At 40.6% G+C, this 23,580-nt stretch overlaps 1 protein-coding gene across 11 annotated transcripts in view; it reads right to left on the reverse strand.

Annotated features, from left to right (window-relative positions):
- Positions 1-23,580, reverse strand: part of DMD (dystrophin) — a 1,937,833-nt gene that overhangs the window by 216,187 nt on the left and 1,698,066 nt on the right. For all 11 annotated transcript variants that reach the window (XM_073357918.2, XM_073357898.2, XM_073357881.2 and 8 more), the window contains one exon: positions 14,147-14,293. In XM_073357918.2, coding sequence (XP_073214019.2) covers positions 14,147-14,293 — 147 coding nt within the window. The remainder of the gene's footprint in view (positions 1-14,146; positions 14,294-23,580) is intronic.

The raw sequence follows: 23,580 nt of genomic DNA on the forward strand, positions 1-23,580 counted from the left end.
GACCATCCTGAAACATCTCCTCCTTCCTGTCTGGTTTGTCCCAGATGGTCCCCTACTGGGAAGCACTTTCTGAAAAATATTCATATAAAAAATACCAGGTCATTGGCAGGCCAAGATGCAGTTTTATCCTATATTAAAGCGTTCCTCTATATTTATCCCACTGTTATAGAAGTTACAACCTATCCTGGTTTCCTAATGCAAGAGGACAGCATTCAGTTCTATTCAAGATGTGTACTGAAATTTTACAGTACTAGTTTTATAGTGTATACTGTATAAATACACTTTTCTGAATATGGCATGGCAAATTCTTCACGGTAAGAACTGGTTTTAAAAGGCTGTGACAATGTTGTTCTGCCCACATTTTGTTAGCACTGTGAATCCTATCGTTAAAACTGTAAACTCTGAAATGGCAAGGATGTCTTGCTCAGGTTAAAAATTTACAGAAGCAGAATGATTTTAAAATATAATTAATAATAATACATAGCCTAGAGACAGCTGGATTTAGGGGTAGGTGACTCAGTTGACCACCCGGGGTGCCTAGCTTGAGGGGCACTGGTCTGTGGCGCTGTTTTTGTTGTTAGCAACAAAAGGGAAAATAGAATGTTTGAAGTAAAATGTTATATGGTATTCCATATGTGGATTCATTTTTCACTAATCTCCTAGAATGTCTGGACCTTTGTAGAATCTTCCAGACTTTCTGAAAACTACATTTTCATCAAACCTCTTAGAATGTTGTCAGCCACGCCCTCGTGGGTACATAAGGGGCGAGGTGTCGCCAGTCAGTCAGTGAGATATAAGAATGAAGTGAGAGCCCAGCTGTGATGTTGTGTACCTTGTTTTTCTGTGTAATTGTGAAAATGTACTTGTGTTTTAAGACTTGAAGAATGTAAGTAGTGACTATAAAGGACGTACTTAATGAGACGCCAGAGATATCTATCGAATCCCTATCTACTCAACAATATAAAATAAATACTGTTACTTCTTTGCCATGCTTAACATCTAATGTTTCATGACTTTCCAGGACTGCAAAACATAGACTTTTGCTTTCCCCAATACTGTCTCTTTCCCCCTGTAGAAAATAAAAGATGCCCCCGAAGAAGCCTTCAGGAGCTCAGTATAGGAAGCAAAAAGCTCAAGTGCAATCTAATTAGCAGCTAGGGGCAAATTTGGTGGGAAAATATCTGAAACAGAACAACACAGTCTAGGCTTTAGGCAGTAACGATCAGAAGAAATTGAGGAGGGAAGTGTAAATGGTGGAAGTCCTATTACAGTAAAAGCTGTTTTAACCAGCACTTCACCAACTGGAAATCTCTATAAGCCAGCATTTCTGATCTTCATTGAAATTCTGGTTTATAGTCCAGTTGGTGTGGGGCCAGCAGGGGGTTGGAGCACGGGAGGGGGTGTGGAGCGCGGGCTCTGGGAGGGAGTTTGGGTGTGGGAGGGAGCTCAGGGCAGCAGGTTGGGGCATGGGAGGGGGTGCAAGGTGCTGGATCCACAGGGCACTCACCTCGGGCAGCTCCTAGGCAGAGGTGTGGCAGGCAGCTCCGTGCACTGCCTCTGTCTGCAGATGCCATCCCTGCAGAGCTAGGCTTAGAGTCAGGTGGGGGCAGTGCACAGAGCCACCTGCTGAACCTCCACCTAGGAGCAGCCGGGACAGGTCGCTGTTTGCGGGGACCTGTCCGAAGTAAGCGTCCCCTGGATCCAGCACCCCACACCCCCTCCCATACCCCAATCTGCTGCCCCAAGCCCCCAAACTCTCTCCCAGAGCCCATGCCCCACACCCAGGCTACCAGCTCTGCAGGAGCCTACTTGGAAGACTGCCAGGGAGCCTAGACTCCCAGGATCCCACACCGCCTCAGGCTACTTGACTCCATGAACAACTGGCTCCATGGACTCCCTCGGCAACCAGCTCCCTTGGCTGCCCAACTGCCCCAAATCCCTGTGCAAATGGCTCCCTAGCCTGCTCAACTCCCTTGGCTGCCTGACTCCTGGGCAGCTGGCTGCATAGGCAGTCAGGGAGCCCGGGGAGAAAGTTCAGTTTCAGTGCTCCTGACTTAGCAACATTTTCACAGATGGTCAATAATTGGGTGTTCCTCATTTTCTGGGTCACTGCCTTGAGACAGCTGGAGCCTGATTTTAAGAAGTCCTGAGCATACATAAATGCAAATGAAGTCAGTGGCAGCTCAGCACATCTGGCCCAAGCACTGTGGTCTGATGGGAAAAACCCCCCCACAAGGTTGGGAATCAAGAGGTCCCTCACTCAGTATGTGGCCTTAGGCTAGTTGCTTTGCTGTTCTGTCTCTATTTTCACATCTGTAAAATGGGATCACATTTACCCACCTACCCCTTAATTCTGAGAGGATGAATTAATTTATGTCTATACGGTGCTTTGAACATATAAACAAAATCTAAAAATATTAAGTGCACTGAAAAATCAAACCCTGTGTCTCAGTTTTGGTAATCAAAATTATTGGCACTTTTGCAGTTTATGGCTTTAATTTTTCAGTGTTTTAGTTCTTCATCTGTAAAATGGGGATTCAGATACATTCCTTTCCCACAGGGGAGTTGTAGAGATAAAGTCATTAATATTTCTGCAGTGCTCAGATATTATGAAAATGAGAACCACATTAAAGCTTGTGAGTCAATGAACAATTCCATGTGCAGTGCAATGTTATGCAGTAAATAAGGTATGGGACTATACGCTGAATGAGGTAGGTAAAATATTGAACAGTTGCCTCATTCCCTGAGCACAATTTGTCATGCACTCTGAATGAGGCAGAGATCTTGTGGGTAAAATACTATGTAAGTAAAGACCATCAGAATGAATATGCACCAATGTGCAGAATTAAGATTGCATAGGCAACATTAATTTTCTGATATTTCTATACTTTTCAGTGCTTGATTTTATAATATTAACATTATTTTAAAGTAAACTTTTCTTTAATATTTTACCTTCAAAACAGAATGTAAGAGAAGACAAATTACCTTTCAGTATGGTCTGTATGGCTCTTTAAAATAAGTCTTTAAGCAGGGCAACAGGCCAGCACAAAAAAAGAAGTAAATAAGAGTAACAGACTGCTGTAATGAATGTATCTTGTAGTGCAAATAATCTCTAAGTACTTATACTTTTGAGAAACCAAAATTTATCATACAGAGCATCATGTCATTAATATGGCTACCTGACATTAATCTGATCAATATCTTTCTCTACTAGCATGGTCTCCTGATGATAATTACTGTATAGAATTTGCATTATTCTATACTTCTTTCATTTACTCTCCCAAACATTCCACAAGAACAATGAGGACTTACTCCTGATTTACCCAGGAATCCTTTTAATTTCTGAAATGTAATTCACTGTCAAAGTAATTTAATCCCACATTCGGATATTTATGTTTCCCTTCCCCTGTCTGAATTTTTAAGAATTGGCCTTTAGGCAGTATACACTATAAATTGAAAACTACGTGGACAAAATTCTTTTCAGTAAAATTGAGTTTCGAGCTAACAGAAATGAATAAGAACAAAAGGATACATCTAGATCACTATAGAGGCCAAGTCGCATAATCAATTAAATGATTAACAGTCCGTTCAAGAGCCATGGAAGTTGTAGTTTTGGCAGAAGTTCCAATTCCATAAAATATACCATAGCAGCATCTTTACTACCAAAACTAATGGGAAATTGAAATTCCAAAGAGGATCAAAATCTCCCTCTGTGGGGAAGGTGAAACTTGCATTTGCTAAAATAGCGAATAGCCTAGGTTGAAAAGGAGTTGGGTTTTAATGATTCCTTGATTACAATGATCACAGATACACCAGAATTCTGGCCCAAGATAGAAACGTTACCTCCAATTCTTGGACATATACAGACAGATTCACAACCTGAAGGTACTATGAAAAACAAATAATGATAATGTTACTGAAATGATAAACAGAGTAGCAACTCTGCAATAAAAAGGAAAGGATTTATTTCCTGATGAAAAATAAAAATATCGCCTTCTATATGTAGATGTATGAGGTGTAGTCTCCCTCCTATAGGGGAATAAAAATCTGTTTTATGCAATGTTGCATTGTCTCCACCTATCCACTTTTAATAATCTTTCAACACATATGATACTTACACTGAAACATATCTTTTTCCGCAAAGCCATACACACAGATGCCTAAAACAGATGTATTTAATCTCTCTTAGTATAGAAATCTGTTCCATACTCCTAATCATTTTTATTGCTTTTCTTTGTATCTTTTCCATTTCTAATATATATTTTTTTGAGACAGGGCAACCAGAACTGCACACAATATTCAAGGTGTGGGCTATCATGGATTTATATAGTGGCATTATGATATTTTCTGTCTTATTATCTATCCCTTTCCTAATGATTATCAACATTCTATTAGTTTTTTTGACTTCCGCTGCACATTGAGTAGATATTTTCAGGAAACTACCCATAATGACACCAATATCTCTTTTTTGAGTGGTAACAGCTAATTTAGACCCCATCATTTTGTATGTATAGTTGGAATTATGTTTTCCCATATGCATTATTTCGCATTGATCAACACTGAATTTCATCTCCTATTTTGTTGCCCAGTCACCCAGTTTTGTGAGATCCCTTTGTAACTCTTTGCAGTCTGCTTTGGACTTAACTATCGTCAGTAAGTTTGTATCATCTGCAAACTTTGCTACTTTACCGTTTACCCCATTTTCCAGATCATTTATGAATATGTTGAACAGCACTGGTCCCAGTATAGATGTCTGTGAGACATCACTATTTACTCCTTTCTCTTCTGACAACTGACCATTTATTCCGAACTTTTGTTTCCTGTCTTTTAACCAGTTACTGATCCATGAGAGGACCTTCCTTCTTAACATAGGACTGCTTACTTCACTTAAGTGTTTTTGGTGAGGGACCTTGTCAAAGGCTTTCTGAAAGTCCATGTACACTATATCTAATGGATCCCCCTTGTCCACAAGTTTGTTGACTCTCTCAGAGAATTCTAATGGATTTGTGAGGCATTATTTCCCTTTACAAAAGCCATACCGACTCCTCCCCCAAAACTGTTTTTATCTGTGTCTTATAATTCTTCTCTTTACTATAGTTTCAACCAATTTGCCTCCTGTAATTTCTCGGATGGCATTTGGAGACTTTTAAAAAAATTGACGTCACATTACCACATCTGGTACAGAAACTGATTTAAGTGATAGGTTACATACCACAGTTACTAGTTCTGCAATTTCATATTTGAGTTCCCTCAGAACTGTTGGGTTAATTTGTTCCAATACCTCCTCTACTGACATCTCAGTTGGGGACAGTTCCTCAGATTTGTCACTGAAAAAGAATGACTCAGGTGTGGAAAACTCACATCCTCTGCAGTGAAGTCCAATGAAAAGGATCAAATGGATTTATTTCTTTAAACTTCCCTTGGTGGCCAACCATCACGTTGCCTGGGTTATGTGCTCATGACATTGCAGCACTAACCAATCAGAAGGCAAGTGGCTCAATTTTACACTATTGGCTGTAAGTAAGTGAAGACATCGGGTCACAGGCACCAACTTTCATTGGTGCCGGTGGGTGCTTTTGCCCCCCTCCCCCGGCCCTGCCCCATCTCCACCCTCCCTGCCCCTGTTGGACCCCTCCCCGCCTCTTCCCCCAGCACGCCGCGTTCCTCCTCCTTCCCCCTTCCTCCCAGCTGTTTCATGGCGCAAGTGCTGGGAGGGAGGGGGGAGAAGCAGGACGCGGCAGTGAGCTCTGGTGAGGAGGCAGAGCAGAGGTGGAGGTGATCTGGGGTTGGGGGGGCAGGTCGGGGAACTGCCAGTAGGTGCAGAGCACCCACCAATTTTTCCCCATGGGTGCTCCAGTCCCGGAGCACCCACGGAGTCAGCGCCTATGCCTCAGGTCACCTGCTTCGACTATTTGGTGTGAACTCCAAGCTCCATTGAAGTCTGTGGGAATTTTGCCATTGACATCAATGAGGCTAGGATTTCTTCCATGGCCTTTAAACTCTCTGTATGTCAGTTACTCAGTTTGCAAAATGGGATTTATACTATTTACCTCACAAAGTATTGACAGGGTCAGTTAATGTTTGTGCAGCACCTTGAAGATGCTATTTTTAATATAATTTATTACAATGCTATTTATTAAAAATATTTATTACAGGGCTCAATAAAAGACCCATCATCAGAGTATAAATAGTACTCAGAACTTAAGGGTTAGATTGTGACTTTAAGCCACTGCCCACAGTATGGTATGTGCAAAAGCCTACTGCACTTCCAGCAGCTCCTGCAGGTATGGTGCCTAAAAAAGGCACTGTGACAGCAGCCTGCTCTATACCAAAAGGTAAGGGTGACCTAACTATATCTTTCAGGGGTGTGAAAAATTCAAACCCCTGAGAGATGCAGTTAACCTGACCTAAGCCCCAATGTAGATGCTGCTAGGCTGATGGAAGAACTCTTCTGTCAACCTTGTTACCGCCTCCCAGAAGGGTTGATTTACTACAGTGATGGAAGAACCCTTTCTGTCACTGTATCAAGTGTCTACACTCTAGCACTGTAACCCTTTAACAAAATGCAGCATATTCTTCCAGCCGACCAGTCAAACTCTTACTGTAACCTTCCGTGGACCCTCTGAGGGAGTCTAACATTGCTGTTGGAACAAGAGTTCTCTGTATCCTTGCACATTGGGAGCACAAGAGGTGAGAACATGTGTGGGAATTGGGCACAATGCTACCTTCACTCACTCTCCCTCTTTGCACATAAATGCAAGATTAGACACGCATTAGCTCTAACTTGTTATCTGCTCTTCACTCGGCCTATTCAGTTTCATATCTTGGCGCTGAAACCACATGGTACTATTTTATGGACTATATAAATGTCTACAGTTTTTTTCATTCAATTAAAAAAACCTTCAAAACTATTACAATTAATTTTAATTTTGTAAACCTAAATTTTGTGCCAAAACAACTTGACAATATCCCTTAGAAGCTACTTTTTGAGTTTGCATTCACAATTTCCAGCATGTTCCTGTTGTAATAAACCCAACGATATATCAAGTACTTCATTATGATCTTCACACTTAATAAGGGATGGGGAAATAATCTTGATGAAAATCAAGACTACTTATCAGGATCTTATAGTTTGGGTTATGTTTTCCCCCATGATCCCCAGGTGATACTCTAAAATCTCAATATATTTTTTTAACGCAGAGGATTCACTTTTTACCCCGCATCAGACCAACTATCTTTCCAAGCCAAGGAGTGCTAGATAGAGCTCCCTCCAGATCTCATCAGCCCTGTTCCTAAACCATGGACTGGAAGATAGACATGCAAAGCATTTCCTCCACTAGGGTGCTGAGCATGCTGCCTCTACATTGTAATTGCCCACGTCTGTTGGATGCACACAGAATCTGAATTCTAGAGCTGATGGAGGAATTCATAACAAATAGTTTATTCAAATAATTTAGCCTCTTTCTGCTCAGAGAATGTCTGTAAGCAAACTGCATTTTTTCACAAGTGTACCCATTATTCAAAAAGTATGAAACTAATTTGCACATTGTTTTAATACCATGGATTGATGATGAAAGTACTCTGTGAGAATTCAATATTTGAGCAGTGTCATTTAACTCTGATTGATTAAATAACATGATATAATATTGCAGAGCTAGGATTCGCTGACCATGTAAACACTTCTAGTGCAAATACTTGTGCAGGTACATTTGAAATTCAGTTTCCCTGAATAGAATCATAGAACCATAGAATATCAGGGCTGGAAGGGACCTCAGGAGGTCATCTAGTCCAACCCCCTGCTCAAAGCAGGACCAATCCTCAATTGAATCATCCCAGCCAGGGCTTTGTCATGCCTGACTTAAAAACTTCTAAGGAAGAAGATTCTACCACCTCCCTAGGTAACGCATTCCAGTGTTTCACCACCCTCCTAGTGAAAAAGTTTTTCCTAATATCCAACCTAAATCTCCCCCACTGCAACTTGAGACCATTACTCCTTGTCCTGTCGTCTACTACCACTGAGAAAAGTCTAGATCCATCCTCTTTTGAACCCCCTTTCAGGTAGTTGAAAGCAGCTATCAAATCCCCCCTCATTCTTCTCTTCTGCAGACTAAATAATCCCAGTTCCCTCAGCCTCTCCTCATAAATCATGTGTTCCAGACCCCTAATCATTTTTGTTGTCCTTCGCTGGACTCTTTCCAATTTATCCACATCCTTCTTGTAGTGCGGGGTCCAAAACTGGACACAGTACTCCAGATGAGGCCTCACCAATGTCGAATAGAGGGGAACAATCATGTCCCTCCATCTGCTGGCTATGCCCCTACTTATACATCCCAAAATGCCATTGGCCTTCTTGGCAACAAGGGCACACTGTTGACTCATATCCAGCTTCTCGTCCACTGTCACCCCTAGGTCCTTTTCCGCAGAACTGCTGCCTAGCCATTCGGTCCCTAGTCTGTAGCGGTGCATTGGGTTCTTTGGTCCTAAGTGCAGGACCCTGCACTTATCCTTGTTGAACCTCATCAGATTTCTTTTGGCCCAATCCTCCAATTTGTCTAGGTCCCTCTGTATCCTATCCCTGCCCTCCAGCGTATCTACCACTCCTCCTAGTTTAGTATCATCCGCAAATTTGCTGAGAGTGCAATCCACACCATCCTCCAGATCATTTATGAAGATATTGAACAAAACCGGCCCCAGGACCGACCCTTGGGGCATTCCACTTGATACCAGCTGCCAACTAGACATGGAGCCATTGATCAGTACCAGTTGAGCCCGACAATCTAGCCAACTTTCTACCCACCTTATAGTGCATTCATCCAGCCCATATTTCTTTAACTTGCTGACAAGAATACTGTGGGAGACAGTGTCAAAAGCTTTGCTAAAGTCAAGAAACAATACATCCACTGCTTTCCCTTCATCCACAGAACCAGTAATCTCATCATAGAAGGTGATTAGATTGAGGACCTACTCCATGATTTTTCTGGGGACTGAGGTGAGGCTGACTGGCCTGTAGTTCCCAGGATCCTCCTTCTTCTCTTTTTTAAAGAATGGCACTACATTAGCCTTTTTCCAGTCATCCAGGACTTCCCCCGTTCGCCACGAGTTTTCAGAGATAATGGCCAATGGCTCTGCAATCACAGCCGCCAATTCCTATAGCACTCTCGGATGCAACGCATCCGGCCCCATGGACTTGTGCACGTCCAACTTTTCTAAATAGTCCCTAACCACCTCTGTCTCCACAGAGGGCTGACCACCTACTCCCCATGCTGTGATGCCCAGCGCAGCAGTCTGGGAGCTGACCTTATTCGTCATACAAGTGCATTTAAAGCCCACTTTCTGCAAACATTTTTGCCAGTAGTACTCCATTGCACATATGTTGGCAGAAAGCAAATATAAGAGAGGTACAAAATATAGCACAAATGAATTAAAAAAATAATTAAAATTTCTAGAACTCTCCCACACCAGCATCAACTTCCTGTACACCACTATCAGCTTCAACAATGGAACCCTACAGGCAACTATATACTAGTAACTCATGGATCACACTTACCTTAACAGACCCAGGAACCTACCCTAGACAGAACAAGAAATTTGTTATCTACAGGCAGTCACTCAGATATCACAGAATATGCTCCAAGGAGAAAGTTCAGGATATACACCTTAACACACTTAAAACCACCGTCACCAAACAAGGACACTCCACTAGAGAAGTAAAGTGCACCAAGAGAACTTGCTTCAATACAGGGGGGGAAAACCCACTGACTGCATACTCCTAGTTGTCACCTACCCACAACTCATAATTATAACCTCTACTTGATGGGGACCACATCCTGAAAGAAATCTTTCCTGAGCACCCTCTTTTGGCCTTCAAACAACCCCCTCACCAAGATCATCATGAGAAGATTCCCACAGACCAGAACCCACTAACTCAAAGTAGCACCAGACTCTGCTATAACAGCAGTTGCAAAACCTGCAGACATATCTCCACTGCTACAACTATTAATAGCACTCCCCTCTCCCCCTAACACACCGGTCAAGATCCCTGGGTCCTACACATGTCTATCACAACACATGGGGAACCTCATCCAATGCATCAAACGCCCCACACAACTATGTGAGTGACATGAGGCAACCACTATGCTTTCAAATGAACTCACAGAAAAATGATAAAAGCCAAAAACACTCTATCACCTGTGGATTAATACTTTTCACAAAACAATCACTCCATATCTGACTTATCAATCCGTGTCCTAAAAGGAAATTGGCAGAACACTTTCAAAAGATGAGCCTTGGAGCTTATATTCATGACTCTGCTAGACACCAAAAATCGTGGACACACTGGAGACACTGGTTTTATGTCTCATTACAACAATCTGTAACCCACTAACTCTTTTGACCTATGACTGAAGAGGTGTTAATTGCCCACTTCATTTTGAATGGTATTAAAACTGTGCTTTGATAGCATTTTTCACGCCCTGTGCACTCAGTTTTTGTGCTGGTATATATGACTACACAAGAAGCAGGACAAGTTTTTGCATGCATGCTAATAAAATGTACGAAGTAGACTCTACATAAGATTTTAAATTAAATGAGTACTAGACTACTTGAGATTTTTTCTCCGATCTTATAAAAAACCCTGTGTTAACAAAGCAGAAGAGTATCATTTCCACTCTCACTTTATTAAAAATTTCTAGGACTAGATAATCCCAGACCACCCCATAAAACTAGCACTCATCATCATTTCAGATCAGGTAAGCTTTCTGCATCTCACTTGTATGTATTAAGGAAGGGATATACACCTGGTTGGTATACCAGGAAAGCAACTATTCATATAGTACTTTTAAGTGATATCTTGTGGGAGATGGGAACTGGGGTTTCAGCAATATTTTACCCGATGGCAAGACAGTGAGAAAAAACAGGGCAATATCAAACTGGGGATAAAAACAAGGGAAAGAAGAAAGGGAGCTGGAGAAGAAAAAGAGATAAGGATGAGAAGAATGAAAAAAAACAGAAAGGGGAGAAAGAAGAGAAAACGGACAGAGAGGAATATTGACAAAAGAGAAAGAGAGCAACAAAAAGATAAAGAAATAGGCACTACTTTTTGAAAAATGAGTAAAAAGAAGCCAAAGAGAGAAACAGAAAATAAGAATAGCATAAAAGGAGGAAATATGGAAATAAATAGAATGAAAACATGCATAGGAAAAAATAATAAAGGGCAGAGATGGCCAAAGAGGTAGGGAAATACCAAATGTCTCTAATGAAAGAAAGAAAACTATGGAAAAAATTAGAAGAAACTGGCAATCAGTTGAAAGCCAGAAGCTCAACAAAGATTAGGAAACTATCCTGTTAGTTAGAATGATAGTTGCATTCATTGCTGGAGTTAAATTTTCATGATGCATTGGCAGAAGTTGCGATTCTTCCAGAATTAGTCTCACCTAATCACAGACCTTACTGGAGGTACTGATCATGGAAATAAAGTCTAATCCTAACATAGACCAATGTGGGAAATATACTAGAAAATGCTGTGACATTGTATGAAAAGGAAGTTAACCATTTTTTCACTGTTGCACAATGGCACTAAATTTGAAATAAAATGTATCAATGGAAAAGTTACAATTTGTCAAGAATGATTATCCTGGTTAAAATCATGTATCATCACTGTATCTGAAGTTCTGAATATTAGCTAGGTATTTGTATCTTAAATGTTCTTGTGGTGACACCCACAAGTCTCGCTAGCCCATTGTGAATGGACTATTCAAGCTTGGTGGACCATTAAGAAGAATTAACTCTCCAGATAGTTCTTCCTGAGGACACCTCAGACAACAAGGAGTCAATGCAAAACATTTAAGGGCTTGTGATGTGGACATGTGACCTTGGACTGCATCTGCTCCAAGTCTTTGGACTGTGGATTTACAATTAAAAGGAGTATTTTGAACAATGGACTGAGGACCTTCCAATCTTTTGGAAGTTACCAGACAGACTTTTGCAAACCAGCAGCCTATTCCATCACTGCTACACACCTGATTTAAGGAATTTGCAATCATTTGTATGTATATATTCTATTAACCATTTATAATTCCATTCTATTCTTTTATTAATATATCTTTAGTTAGTTTACTAAGCATTGGCTGACAGCATGATATTTGGGTAATATCTGAGATACACACTGACCTGGGGGTAAATGTCTGATCCTTTGGGATTAGTAGAACCTCACATATGGTGAATTGGGTTTTCAGTAACCTCTACAGTAGATCTGTCTTTCTGGATGGGAGCCAAGGGCTGGAATGCTTAAAGGGAACTTGGCCTCACACACTTTGCTACACATAAATAGTCAGATTAGATAGATATATATTCTCATATAAATATAATATATTGAAAGTGGATTAGTTTCCATCAAAATATTCTGAACATCAAGTACAATAAATTTGGGTGTTTTTTTCCCTCCCCACCATTATGGCCAATTCTTCTTTCATTTCAAATTCCTATCTATTGGCCAAATCTATTCCTGAAACAATCTCCTTCACCCTATCCACAACAGCCCCTATGTTTAGTAATATTACACTGGAGAATATGGAGAGCACTTTATCCTTGGTTCTGTCTTTTCATCTTATGGTAATCTGTTTTAATAATGTCTCCTGTGCTCCATAGTCAGGGTCTGGAAGGATGTGGAGCTGTTGCGTTTGGTTTAAGGTCCAATACTATTAACATTTTATCTGAACTGGCATGTTCATTGCTACTCTTAATGCAAACAAAATTTTTTCCTGTTAATTTTCACATAAGATGCAGCAAATGTAGCTTTGTGACATGTACATCCAACTATCTAGATGTGTTGGAGTTTTCCAAATGTAAAATTTTTTGCACATGCCCCCCTCCCAATTTGCTGCTTGGCTTGTACTGAGCATGCTCAATAACACTGCTGAAGCCGGCTGCCCCTCCCCCCATGCTATCGGCAGGCACTGGTCATCTCTGATCACGTGCATGAAAAGAGGGAAGGGGGTTTATTCTTGTCCATGAAAGTCTAAAGTCTCATGATAAGCATCAGCACTTTACATTATTAAATCCAATTCCAGGCTTTTCCCACACTTCCTACCTACTTACATACTTTTAACGTGTCCCTGCCGACTACTGTTTCTCACATAATTTGGAATGCAACATATTGCAATACATCTGCACGTGCACACATACACAGCTCCCATTAATCCAAGTTGGGGGTCACTTGCATAAAGTAAAAGAAAACCTGTAATATATGCAAATTAGATGGCTTTGCTGGAAAATAATGAAAAATAACTAAACTTAAGTGGATGTACATCTCTGTAAAACCTGTTCTATAATCTTTTCATTTTTTGTTTTTATTTACATTTGATATTCATTCTGATGTGATAAAATATTGTAATACTTTTTCAGCTTTAAAAGCAAACTCATAAAATCCACTTTTTTGACTACTTTAATAGGATTACTGAATTCTGCCAATGACTAATGAATATAATGCCTTGTAATTTTATATTTGATTCCACAGGTGTGATTTTAAAGGATGTAGTGCACAGGATCACTAAGCTGCTTGTACAGGAAAGTATTTTAAATTAATGTCCTTGGAAGTAATTTAAACAGAAAAGAGAAAGCACTGGAGTTGTGAAAATAAACTCTCTAAAGTCAATCTTCCATATGCAGTACAAAAGAGCAGTAAAGACTACATATGCCTAACCCAAAATAAATTGTCATATGAAATACATGGTAGTGTAAGTTGCAACAAATGCACATCTTTTGCTGTTTATAATTGTTTTAAGGTGATGAAATTTTGTAAACAATTGTCTGTTCCTGAAGAGAGGATTTTAAGCAACCAGCTAGAAGCATACTGTTAATTACACATGGGCTATGTGCTAATTATCTACAATTAATAGGGCTAGCTCAATTTATCATGTTCTTAAGAAAGTGAGATTCAGGTGGTCAGAAATTTATGAGGAAAACCATTTACAATATCAGCTTTTCTTTTAATCAAAATAGATACGCACACTGTAATTTGCATAGCAACAATTTTCTCTATCACGCAACATATTTTCATAGCTCTTCCACTGGGACAAAAACCAAAACACAAGAAAAAAAACATGTTCATGTAAATGCAGAGCTTCAAAAATGATGAAGACAATTTTACCTGTAGAAGCTTCCACCTTGTGTTCAGGTCTTCCAGGCAGTTGAGATTATATGGAGAAAGCTGTATATCAGAGGAGGTGAACTGGTGAGCAAGGTCATTGACATGATTCACATTTTCTTTAATGGGAGCAATTTCTGCTCGGTAAACCTGTGTAAATGAAACATAAACAGTATGTTTATATAAACAATAATCACCGAAGTTATGGTCTTCACTATTTGATAATTGACCATGAGGGAGATTCTGGCAATTTTTTAAAACTGAAAAATGTAGATTCAGGTCAACAGAAAACATTTTGAAAGTTCGTGTTGAATTCCACTGAATTGTTTCAGACTGAGAAAAAAACAAAACAAAAAACCCCCTCAACTAAATGTTTAGTTTTGATTTTTTTAAAATGAAATGTTTTGATATTTTTATTTGAAATTACTTTGTTTTGAATTTTACCTCCATTGTATTTTTTAAAAGGTGAAAAACCCTTAAAAATGAAACTCTTTCATTCAACTCCAAACTACTATCTGTTTTTTCCCCTTCACACATTTTGGTTTAGCCAGAGAACTGAAAAATCAGTGACAGGTTTCAGAGTAACAGCCGTGTTAGTCTGTATTCGCAAAAAGAAAAGGAGTACTTGTGGCACCTTAGAGACTAACCAATTTATTTGAGCATAAGCTTTTGTGAGCTACAGCTCACTTCATCGGATGCATACTGTGGAAAGTATAGAAGATCTTTTTATACACACAAAGCATGAAAAAAATGGGTGTTTACCACTACAAAAGGTTTTCTCTCCCCCCACCCCACTCTCCTGCTGGTCATAGCTTATCTAAAGTGATCACTCTCCTTACAATAAGAAAAGGAGTACTTGTGGCACCTTAGAGACTAACCAATTTATTTGAGCATGAGCTTTCGTGAGCTACAGCTCACTTCATCGGATGCATACTGTGGAAACTGCAGAAGACATTATATACACAGAGACCGTGAAACAATACCTCCTCCCATCCCACTCTCCTGCTGGTAATAGCTTATCTAAAGTGATCATCAAGTTGGGCCATTTCCAGCACAAATCCAGGTTTTTTCACCCTCCGCCCCCCCCCCCACAAACTCACTCTCCTGCTGGTAATAGCCTATCCAAAGTGACCACTCTATTTAAAATGTGTATGATAATCAAGGTGGGCCATTTCCACCACAAATCCAGGTTTTCTCACCCACCCCCCTCCAAAAACCACACACACAAACCCACTCTCCTGTTGGTAATAGCTTATCTAAAGTGATCACTATCCTTACAATGTGTATGATAACCAAGGTGGGCCATTTCCAGCACAAATCCAGGGTTAAACAAGAACGTCGGGGTGGGGGTGGGGGGGAGGAGAGGTAGGAAAAAACAAGGGGAAATAGGTTACCTTGCATAATGACTTAGCCACTCCCAGTCTCTATTCAAGCCTAAGTTAATTGTATCCAATTTGCAAATGAATTCCAATTCAACAGTCTCTCGCTGGAGTCTGGTTTTGAAGTTTTTTTGTTGTAATATCGCAACTTTCATGTCTGTAATCGTGTGACCAGAGAGATTGAAGTGTTCTCCGACTGGTTTATGAATGTTATAATTCTTGACATCTGATTTGTGTCCATTTATTCTTTTACGTAGAGACTGTCCAGTTTGACCAATGTACATGGCAGAGGGGCATTGCTGGCACATGATGGCATATATCACATTGGTGGATGTGCAGAGGTGAACGAGCCTCTGATAGTGTGGCTGATGTTCTTAGGCCCTGTGATGGTGTCCCCTGAATAGATATGTGGGCACAGTTGGCAACGGGCTTTGTTGCAAGGACAGGTTCCTGGGTTAGTGGTTCTGTTGTGTGGTATGTGGTTGCTGGTGAGTATTTGCTTCAGGTTGGGGGGCTGTCTGTAGGCAAGGACTGGCCTGTCTCCCAAGATTTGTGAGAGTGTTGGGTCATCCTTCAGGATAGGTTGTAGATCCTTAATAATGCGTTGGAGGGGTTTTAGTTGGGGGCTGAAGGTGACGGCTAGTGGTGTTCTGTTATTTCTTTGTTAGGCCTGTCCTGTAGTAGGTGACTTCTGGGACCTCTTCTGGCTCTATCAATCTGTTTCTTCACTTCCACAGGTGGGTATTGTAGTTGTAAGAATGCTTGCTAGAGATCTTGTAGGTGTTTGTCTCTGTCTGAGGGGTTGGAGCAAATGCGGTTGTATCGCAGAACTTGGCTGTAGACAATGGATCGTGTGGTGTGGTCAGGGTGAAAGCTGGAGGCATGTAGGTAGGAATAGTGGTCGGCAGGTTTCTGGTATAGGGGGGTGTTTATGTGACCATCATTTATTAGCACTGTAGTGTCCAGGAAGTGGATCTCTTGTGTGGACTGGATCAGGCTGAGGTTGATGGTGGGATGGAAATTGTTGAAATCATGGTGGAATTCCTCAAGGGCTTCTTTTCCATGGGTCCAGATGATGAAGATGTCATCAATATAGTGCAAGTAGAGTAGGGGCATTAGGGGACAAGAGCTGAGGAAGCGTTGTTCTAAGTCAGCCATAAAAATGTTGGCATACTGTGGGGCCATGCGGGTACCCATAGCAGTGCCACTGATCTGAAGGTATACATTGTCCCCAAATGTAAAATAGTTATGGGTAAGGACAAAGTCACAAAGTTCAGCCACCAGGTTTGCCGTGACATTATCGGGGATAGTGTTCTTGACGGCTTGTAGTCCATCTTTGTGTGGAATGTTGGTGTAGAGGGCTTCTTCATCCATAGTGGCTAGGATGGTGTTATCAGGAAGATCACCGATGGATTGTAGTTTCCTCAGGAAGTCAGTGGTATCTCAAAGGTAGCTGGGAGTGCTGGGAGTGTAGGGTCTGAGGAGGGAGTCTACATAGCCAGACAATCCTTCTGTCAGGGTGCCAATGCCTGAGATGATGGGGCACCCAGGAAATCCTATAGTTTCCAAAGTATGCATCCGATGAAGTGAGCTGTAGCTCAAGAAAGCTTATGCTCAAATAAATTGGTTAGTCTCTAAGGTGCCACAAGTACTCTTTTTTTTGAAAAATCAGTAATTCACATAGCTCTAGTTCTGAGCCCCAAACGGAAAGGAAGGAACATACTGATCATGAATATCCACATCTTTTTATATAGCATGGCCTTCATTGTGCCTTCCGGGCACAACTTGCATTTGAGTGGTTGCATGTTCAGCAGGATCATCAAGGAAAATTTTGGCCAGCTCAGCCAGATTTTCTCCTTGGGCTCCCAAGGGAGCATTCACTTTAGCAGCTGTTTCCTGACCCTTTAAATATGTGTAGCATTTGTCCCCTATTGTGGTGGGTCAGTATGTTTCAGCCTCAGCCCTCTGGAGGCGATATTGCTGCCGGTGATACCAACATGGAGCAACAGCTCTGTGCCCTAGTGGGGAAATCCTGGCCACACTGAAGTCAATGGCAAAACTCCCACTGACTTCAACAGAGCCATGATTTAGTCCAATGTGCCAGAAGGATGTAAAGCAGGGATCGGCAACCTTTGGCATGCAGCCTGCTAGGGTAAGCCCCCTGGCGGGCCAGGCCAGTTTCTTTAGCTGCTGCATCCGCAAATTCGGCCAATCGCAGCTCCCACTGGCCACGGTTACTCACCTCACCCTTTCACAAGTCCGACACCAGGGAAACTCCAGTCATCTCATTGGAGTTACTCCTGTTTTATACTATTATTAGTTGAGAGAATCCAGCTCGTGGTGTGGCGATGGGGGCAGAATTTGGCACTTGCAGTCAGATCTTGCAAAGGCTTCCATATGTGCTTAACTTAAGCACGTGAGGAAAAAAAATGAGGCCAGTAAGGCTTTAAGTAAAAGACAGGCATATGTCTTTGCAGGATTAGGGTCTTAGTGAATATAGATATGCGCAGTGAATATTGGCATACATATTATTTCATGTGCAGTAAACTATATATAACTATCTTACTGTTTCATTTAGTTACTGATAAAAATAGTCCACATAATATTTTGTACATGAAATATTTTTTAATAAATGCCCCATCTCTTCCACCCCCCAAAATTCAGAAAATAAATTCAGTGCTAGCAACTTGATATCTTGAGAAATATCAATAGAGCATGTGGAGGGGAGAAAAAAAAGTTTGATAAAAAAAAATCAGTTTCAAGCATCCCTGGGGGAATATTACAATAAACTACGAAAATAAAGAAAAAAAAACCCTCTGAAAAATACTTTTACGACATTCTTTCAAGACTTCAGAGGTTCAAGACAATATACTATGAGCTAATGCCATGCTATGTTCATGCACTCAAGAAGATGATTGATTTGATTCATTTGTATTAATATTCCTACATGAAAACAGCCACAGATTTCATTTTCTACTTTTATTTGCAGAATTGAAATGTTTTTTCATTGTTCACTGGACTGAACTTTTAACTCTCCCCCCCCCCCCCCATTTCACTACTCTACCAATAAAATTCAGGCCATTTCATTGATCAAACAGAAAAGAGAAATAGAGTGAATGGAAGTACGTGCACATAATTCAAATAAGCACTTCTATTTCCAGTTTGTTTATACTGATTTAACACACAATTTAGAGAAAAGAAGATTCTGTTCTCCTGCCAACATGTTCCGGACCTCTCTTGGTAAGTGACTAAAAGTCATCGTTTGAAAACTAGCAATAGTATAAGCCATTTTATTCTTAAATCCTTGTAGCCATATTTGGACCTTCCAAATTACATTGCTTATAGTGAAAAATTCCACCTTTTATCCAAACCTCTGGTCATCCAACTTAATTGTGTGTCTCCTATTCCATTCAGTTATATGGGGTTCTAATGTTGGTTACTGTGAATAAGTTACAAACTTCAGTTAGGACAGGAAAATAGAACTACCCTTTTAATTGTTCAGGGCTGAATTAAATGGGAAATCTAGATTATCGATTCTCAATCTGTAAACTTCATTCTTTTGTGTGTCAAACTCTGAGGTGAATGAAGCTCTTACCACATCCGTTGTAGCCAATTCAGCATCTCTCAGGACTGAAAACATACCTACCCAATCTAACATCATAAAAAAGTCCAATAATCATTTTAATGGATGTACTATGTATGTAGAAATTTATATTGACAAAGCATATGAGAATTCTCATACATGACCTTTTTGCAAAAAAGCAAGATTTAGTAAATTAAGTTGAATTTACTTAATAAATAAGTAGATAATAGTCCACATAAAGTTTGCACACATATGAACTAAGGACAAACCTTTGAACTCTGTAGTCTTTGTAAACTTTTTTCCAGTTAATCTTATGTACATGTTCATGCAGCATTAATAAAATATTAATTGAAAAACATCAGCACCCTAAATTGCCTCTAGATTCCCTGGGGCATAAGGACCTGATCCTGCACTATTGAAGACAATAGGATTTTTGCCATTATATTTAATGGAAGAAGGATCAGACCTTAACTGAAGAAAGTAGTTTACACAAACCAGTTAAGCATATTCTTACCTTTAAGCATGTGCTTAAATCCCAGCTTGACTTGAGAACGTGTTTCAGTGCTTTGCTGACCTGGGGCATAACTGAATAAGTTCAGATATTTAGATACTGGTCTTTATTTCTATATGTGCGAAATTGCACTTGTAATTATTTGCCTCTAAAATTGGCTCAGAAATATTGGGCCCAATTGAAAGTGACATAAATGGTCACATTGGGTTTGTCTAGATTAAGAAGAGGCCGAGGAAATGTTGAGATTAGCTAGTATGTGTTAGTGACCTAACCATGACCTCTTATTCTTATCTAGACAAACCAGTTGATAAGATGAAATAAGTGTAAGAAGGTGATTTTTTTTATATGTTGAAAGGGCTGAAATGTGGATGTGTAGCAGGAAAAGCAACCAAGGCATAAGGAGGACGTAGAATGGCCTAAGATAAGGCATATCTACACCCTTCCTCCCTGCACACAATTTATTTTATATTTCACCCTTCTAATAGTTGCTTTTCCTACTACAACCTCATTCTTCTGCATGTGAATTACACTGATTTATGCTTACTATGCTCATTTTTCAATATGTCCCTCTGAATTCAATTATTAATGTATTTTTATTAAAATTTCTATTAACTTGATACACACATAGCAACTTAAAACAAAAACCAAAAAAAAAACCAAAACACTTATTCAATGCTCTATTGATATATAATTAATCCAAATCATTTTCTAAATAAAAAAGCAAGTGAGAAAAAGAAAAGTTTGTCCACATTAAGATCTGAACTCCATAGGACATTGTATTATTTCAAAAACCAAGTTAAGCAAGATACATTATTAGTGATAACTTGTCTACTTCTCCTAGAGTACATAAACCCACAACTATGGGCTTGTCCAGAGACTGAAGCTGTGATATTGTAGCACCATAGTGTAGACACTTTCTATATTGAAAGGAGGATTTATTTTTTGCCTCTGTAGTTAATCCACCCCATTGAGAAGCAGAAGCTAAATCGATGTAAGAATTCTTCCACTGACCTAATGGTGTCTATGCTGGGATGTAGGTCAGCTTAAGTACATCTCTGAGGGGTAGCTAGGTTAACCTAAATTTTAAGCATAGACCAGGTCTGAGATGTTTTAGCTGTGGAATGAGAGGAAGTTAGCTCTAATTCTGTTTTGTTTAAAATAATTATTTTAAAGTTTAGTCTTTTTTGTACTGAAACTACTTTTATAACTATCACATTTACATATATATAGGCAGATCAACACATCCTCTCTCCAAATTTGGTTTCCTTTAATTATAAAATGTTTATAATCAGCTACACCATACTTCAAAGAGAAAACCAATAAAGAATTAACTTGACATAGATTTAAAAGCAAATGGACCCTCAGCTTGGAAGCCTCAGGATGATGGAAGTTTATATAACTGTGATTACACTTTGAATCATCAATTCCCTTCAGTTTTCTCATGCCTTCATATTTCTTTCATTTACTATTTCCCCTTTAATGAAAAAAAGGCAGTGTACATATTTTTACAGAAGAAAGATTTAAAGAATTGTAACAAGTTCCTTGTTCAAGAACAAAACAAAAAACCAAACTAAGGGCCCTCTGACATACTGAGCAGTATTATACTATACAAATAGTCCCAATGAAATCAATGAAACTACTCAAGGTGTAAATTACTCCTCAGTGTGAGCAACGATGGGAACATCAGTCCCCAAATTATTTTCATTATGGATGGAGAGCTGGGTGCATTTTGAAGAAGCCTTATTGAGGGTGCCCGAACAAACCATCCCGATGTGCAGAAAGAACAGCAAATATGGCAGGCAACCAGCTTGGTAGAGAAATAACAGAGAAATCTTTGGTGAGCTTAAACACAAAAAGGAAGCTTACAAGATGTGGAAACTTGGACAGACGACTAGGGAGGAGTATAAAAATATTGCTGGAGCATGCAGGGGTGTAATCAGGAAGGCCAAAGCACAATTGGAGTTGCAGCTAGTAAGGGATGTGAAGGGTAACAAGAACAGTTTCTACAGGTATGTTAGCAACAAGAAGGTGGTCAGGGAAAGTGTAGGACGCTTACTGAATGGGGGAGGCAACCTAGTGACAGATGATGTGGAAAAAGCTGAAGTATTCAATGCTTTTTTTGCCTCAGTCTTCATAGACAAGGCCAGCTCCCAGGCTGCTGCACTGGGCAGCACAGTATGGGGAGGGTTGAGCAGCCCTCAGTGGTGAAAGAACAGGTTAAGGACTATTTAGAAAAGCTGGACATGCGCAAGTCCATGGGGCCGGATGCACTGCATCCGAGAGTGCTGACAGAGTTGGCTGATGTGATTGCAGAGCCATTGGCCATTACCTTTGAAAACTCGTGGTGATCCGCGGAGGTCCCAGACGATTGGAAAAAGGCAAATATAGTGCCCATCTTTAAAAAAGAGAAGCAGAATCAGAGGACTACAGACCGGTCAACCTCACCTCAGTACCTGGAAAGTCATGGTTAGGTCCTCAAGGAATCCATTTTGAAGCACTTGGAGGAGAGGACAGTGATCAGGAACAGTCAACATGGATTCACCAAGGACAAGTCTTGCCTTCTAACCTGATTGCCTTCTATGATGGGAAAAGCAGTGGACATGATATACCTTGACTTTAGCAAAGCTTTTGATACGGTCTCCCACCATATTCTTGCTAGCAAGTTAAAGTAGTATGGATTGGATGAATGGACTATAAGGTGGATAGAAAGCTGGCTAGGTTATTGGGCTCAATGGGTAGTGATCAAGGGCTCGATGTCTAGTTGGTAGCTGGTATCAAGCGGAGTGCCCCAGGGGTTGATCCTGGGGCTGTTTTTTTTTCAAAATCTTCATTAATTATCTGGATGATGGGATGGATTGCACCCTGAGCAAGTTCGCGGATGACACTAAGTTGTGGAGAGAGGTAGATACACTGGAGGGTAGGGATAAGGTCAAGAGTGACCTAGACAAATTGGAGGACTGGGCCAAAAGAAATCTGATGAGGTTCAACAAGGACAAGTGCAGAGCCCTGCACTTAGGATGGAAGAATCCCATACACTGCTACAGGCTGGGGACATGGCTAAGTGGCAGTTCTGCAGAAAAGGACCTGGGGATTACAGTGAACAAGACACTGGATATGAGTCAGCAGTGTGTCCTTGTTGCCAAGAAGGCTAACGGCATATTGGGCTGCATTAGTAGGAGCATTGCCAGCAGATCGAGGAAAGTAATTATTCCCCTCTCTTCGGCACTGGTAAGGCCACATCTGGAGTATTGTATTCAGTTTTGGCCCCCCACTACAGAAAAGATGTGGACAAATTGGAGAGAGTCCAGTGGAGGGCAGTGAAAATGACTGGGGGGCTGGGGCACATGACTTATGAGGAGAGGCTTAGGGAACTGGGCTTATTTAGGCTCCAGAAGAGAAGAGTGAGGGGGGATTTGATAGCAGCCTTCAACTACCTGAAGAAGGGGGGTTCCAAGGAGGATGGACCTTGACTGTTCTCAGGCAGATGACAGAACAAGGAGCAATGGTCTCAAGTTGCAGTGGGAGAGGTCTAGGTTGGATATTAGGAAACACTATTTCACTAGGAGGGTGGTGAAGCACTGGAATGGGTTACCTAGGGAGGTGCTGGAATCTCTTCCAACCCTACTCTTCCATTATTCTTCTATGATAATGGCCTTATACAACTACAATTTGAACTATATCTGACACTCCAGACTACAGATTTGGAAAAGTGGATTTTAAGTGATCTGTACAGTTCTGTTTTGAAAACTCCTTGAGAAGTCAGCAAGCATGTCTGAAAGGGGGGAGAAGAGGGCAAGGGGGGAGTCTCAGAGCGTGGGCTCCAACTAGAGCCCAAATCTCTACACTGCAATACTTAGCCCTGTAGCTTGAGCTCCCAGGAACCCAAGTCAGCTGACCTGGGCTCTGAGACTCTGTGCCATGTTTTTTTTCCTGCAGTATAGATGTATGAAAAGACAAAAGACAC

Source organism: Lepidochelys kempii, chromosome 1 (assembly GCF_965140285.1).
Source record: "Lepidochelys kempii isolate rLepKem1 chromosome 1, rLepKem1.hap1, whole genome shotgun sequence".
Lineage (NCBI taxonomy): Eukaryota > Metazoa > Chordata > Testudines > Cheloniidae > Lepidochelys > Lepidochelys kempii.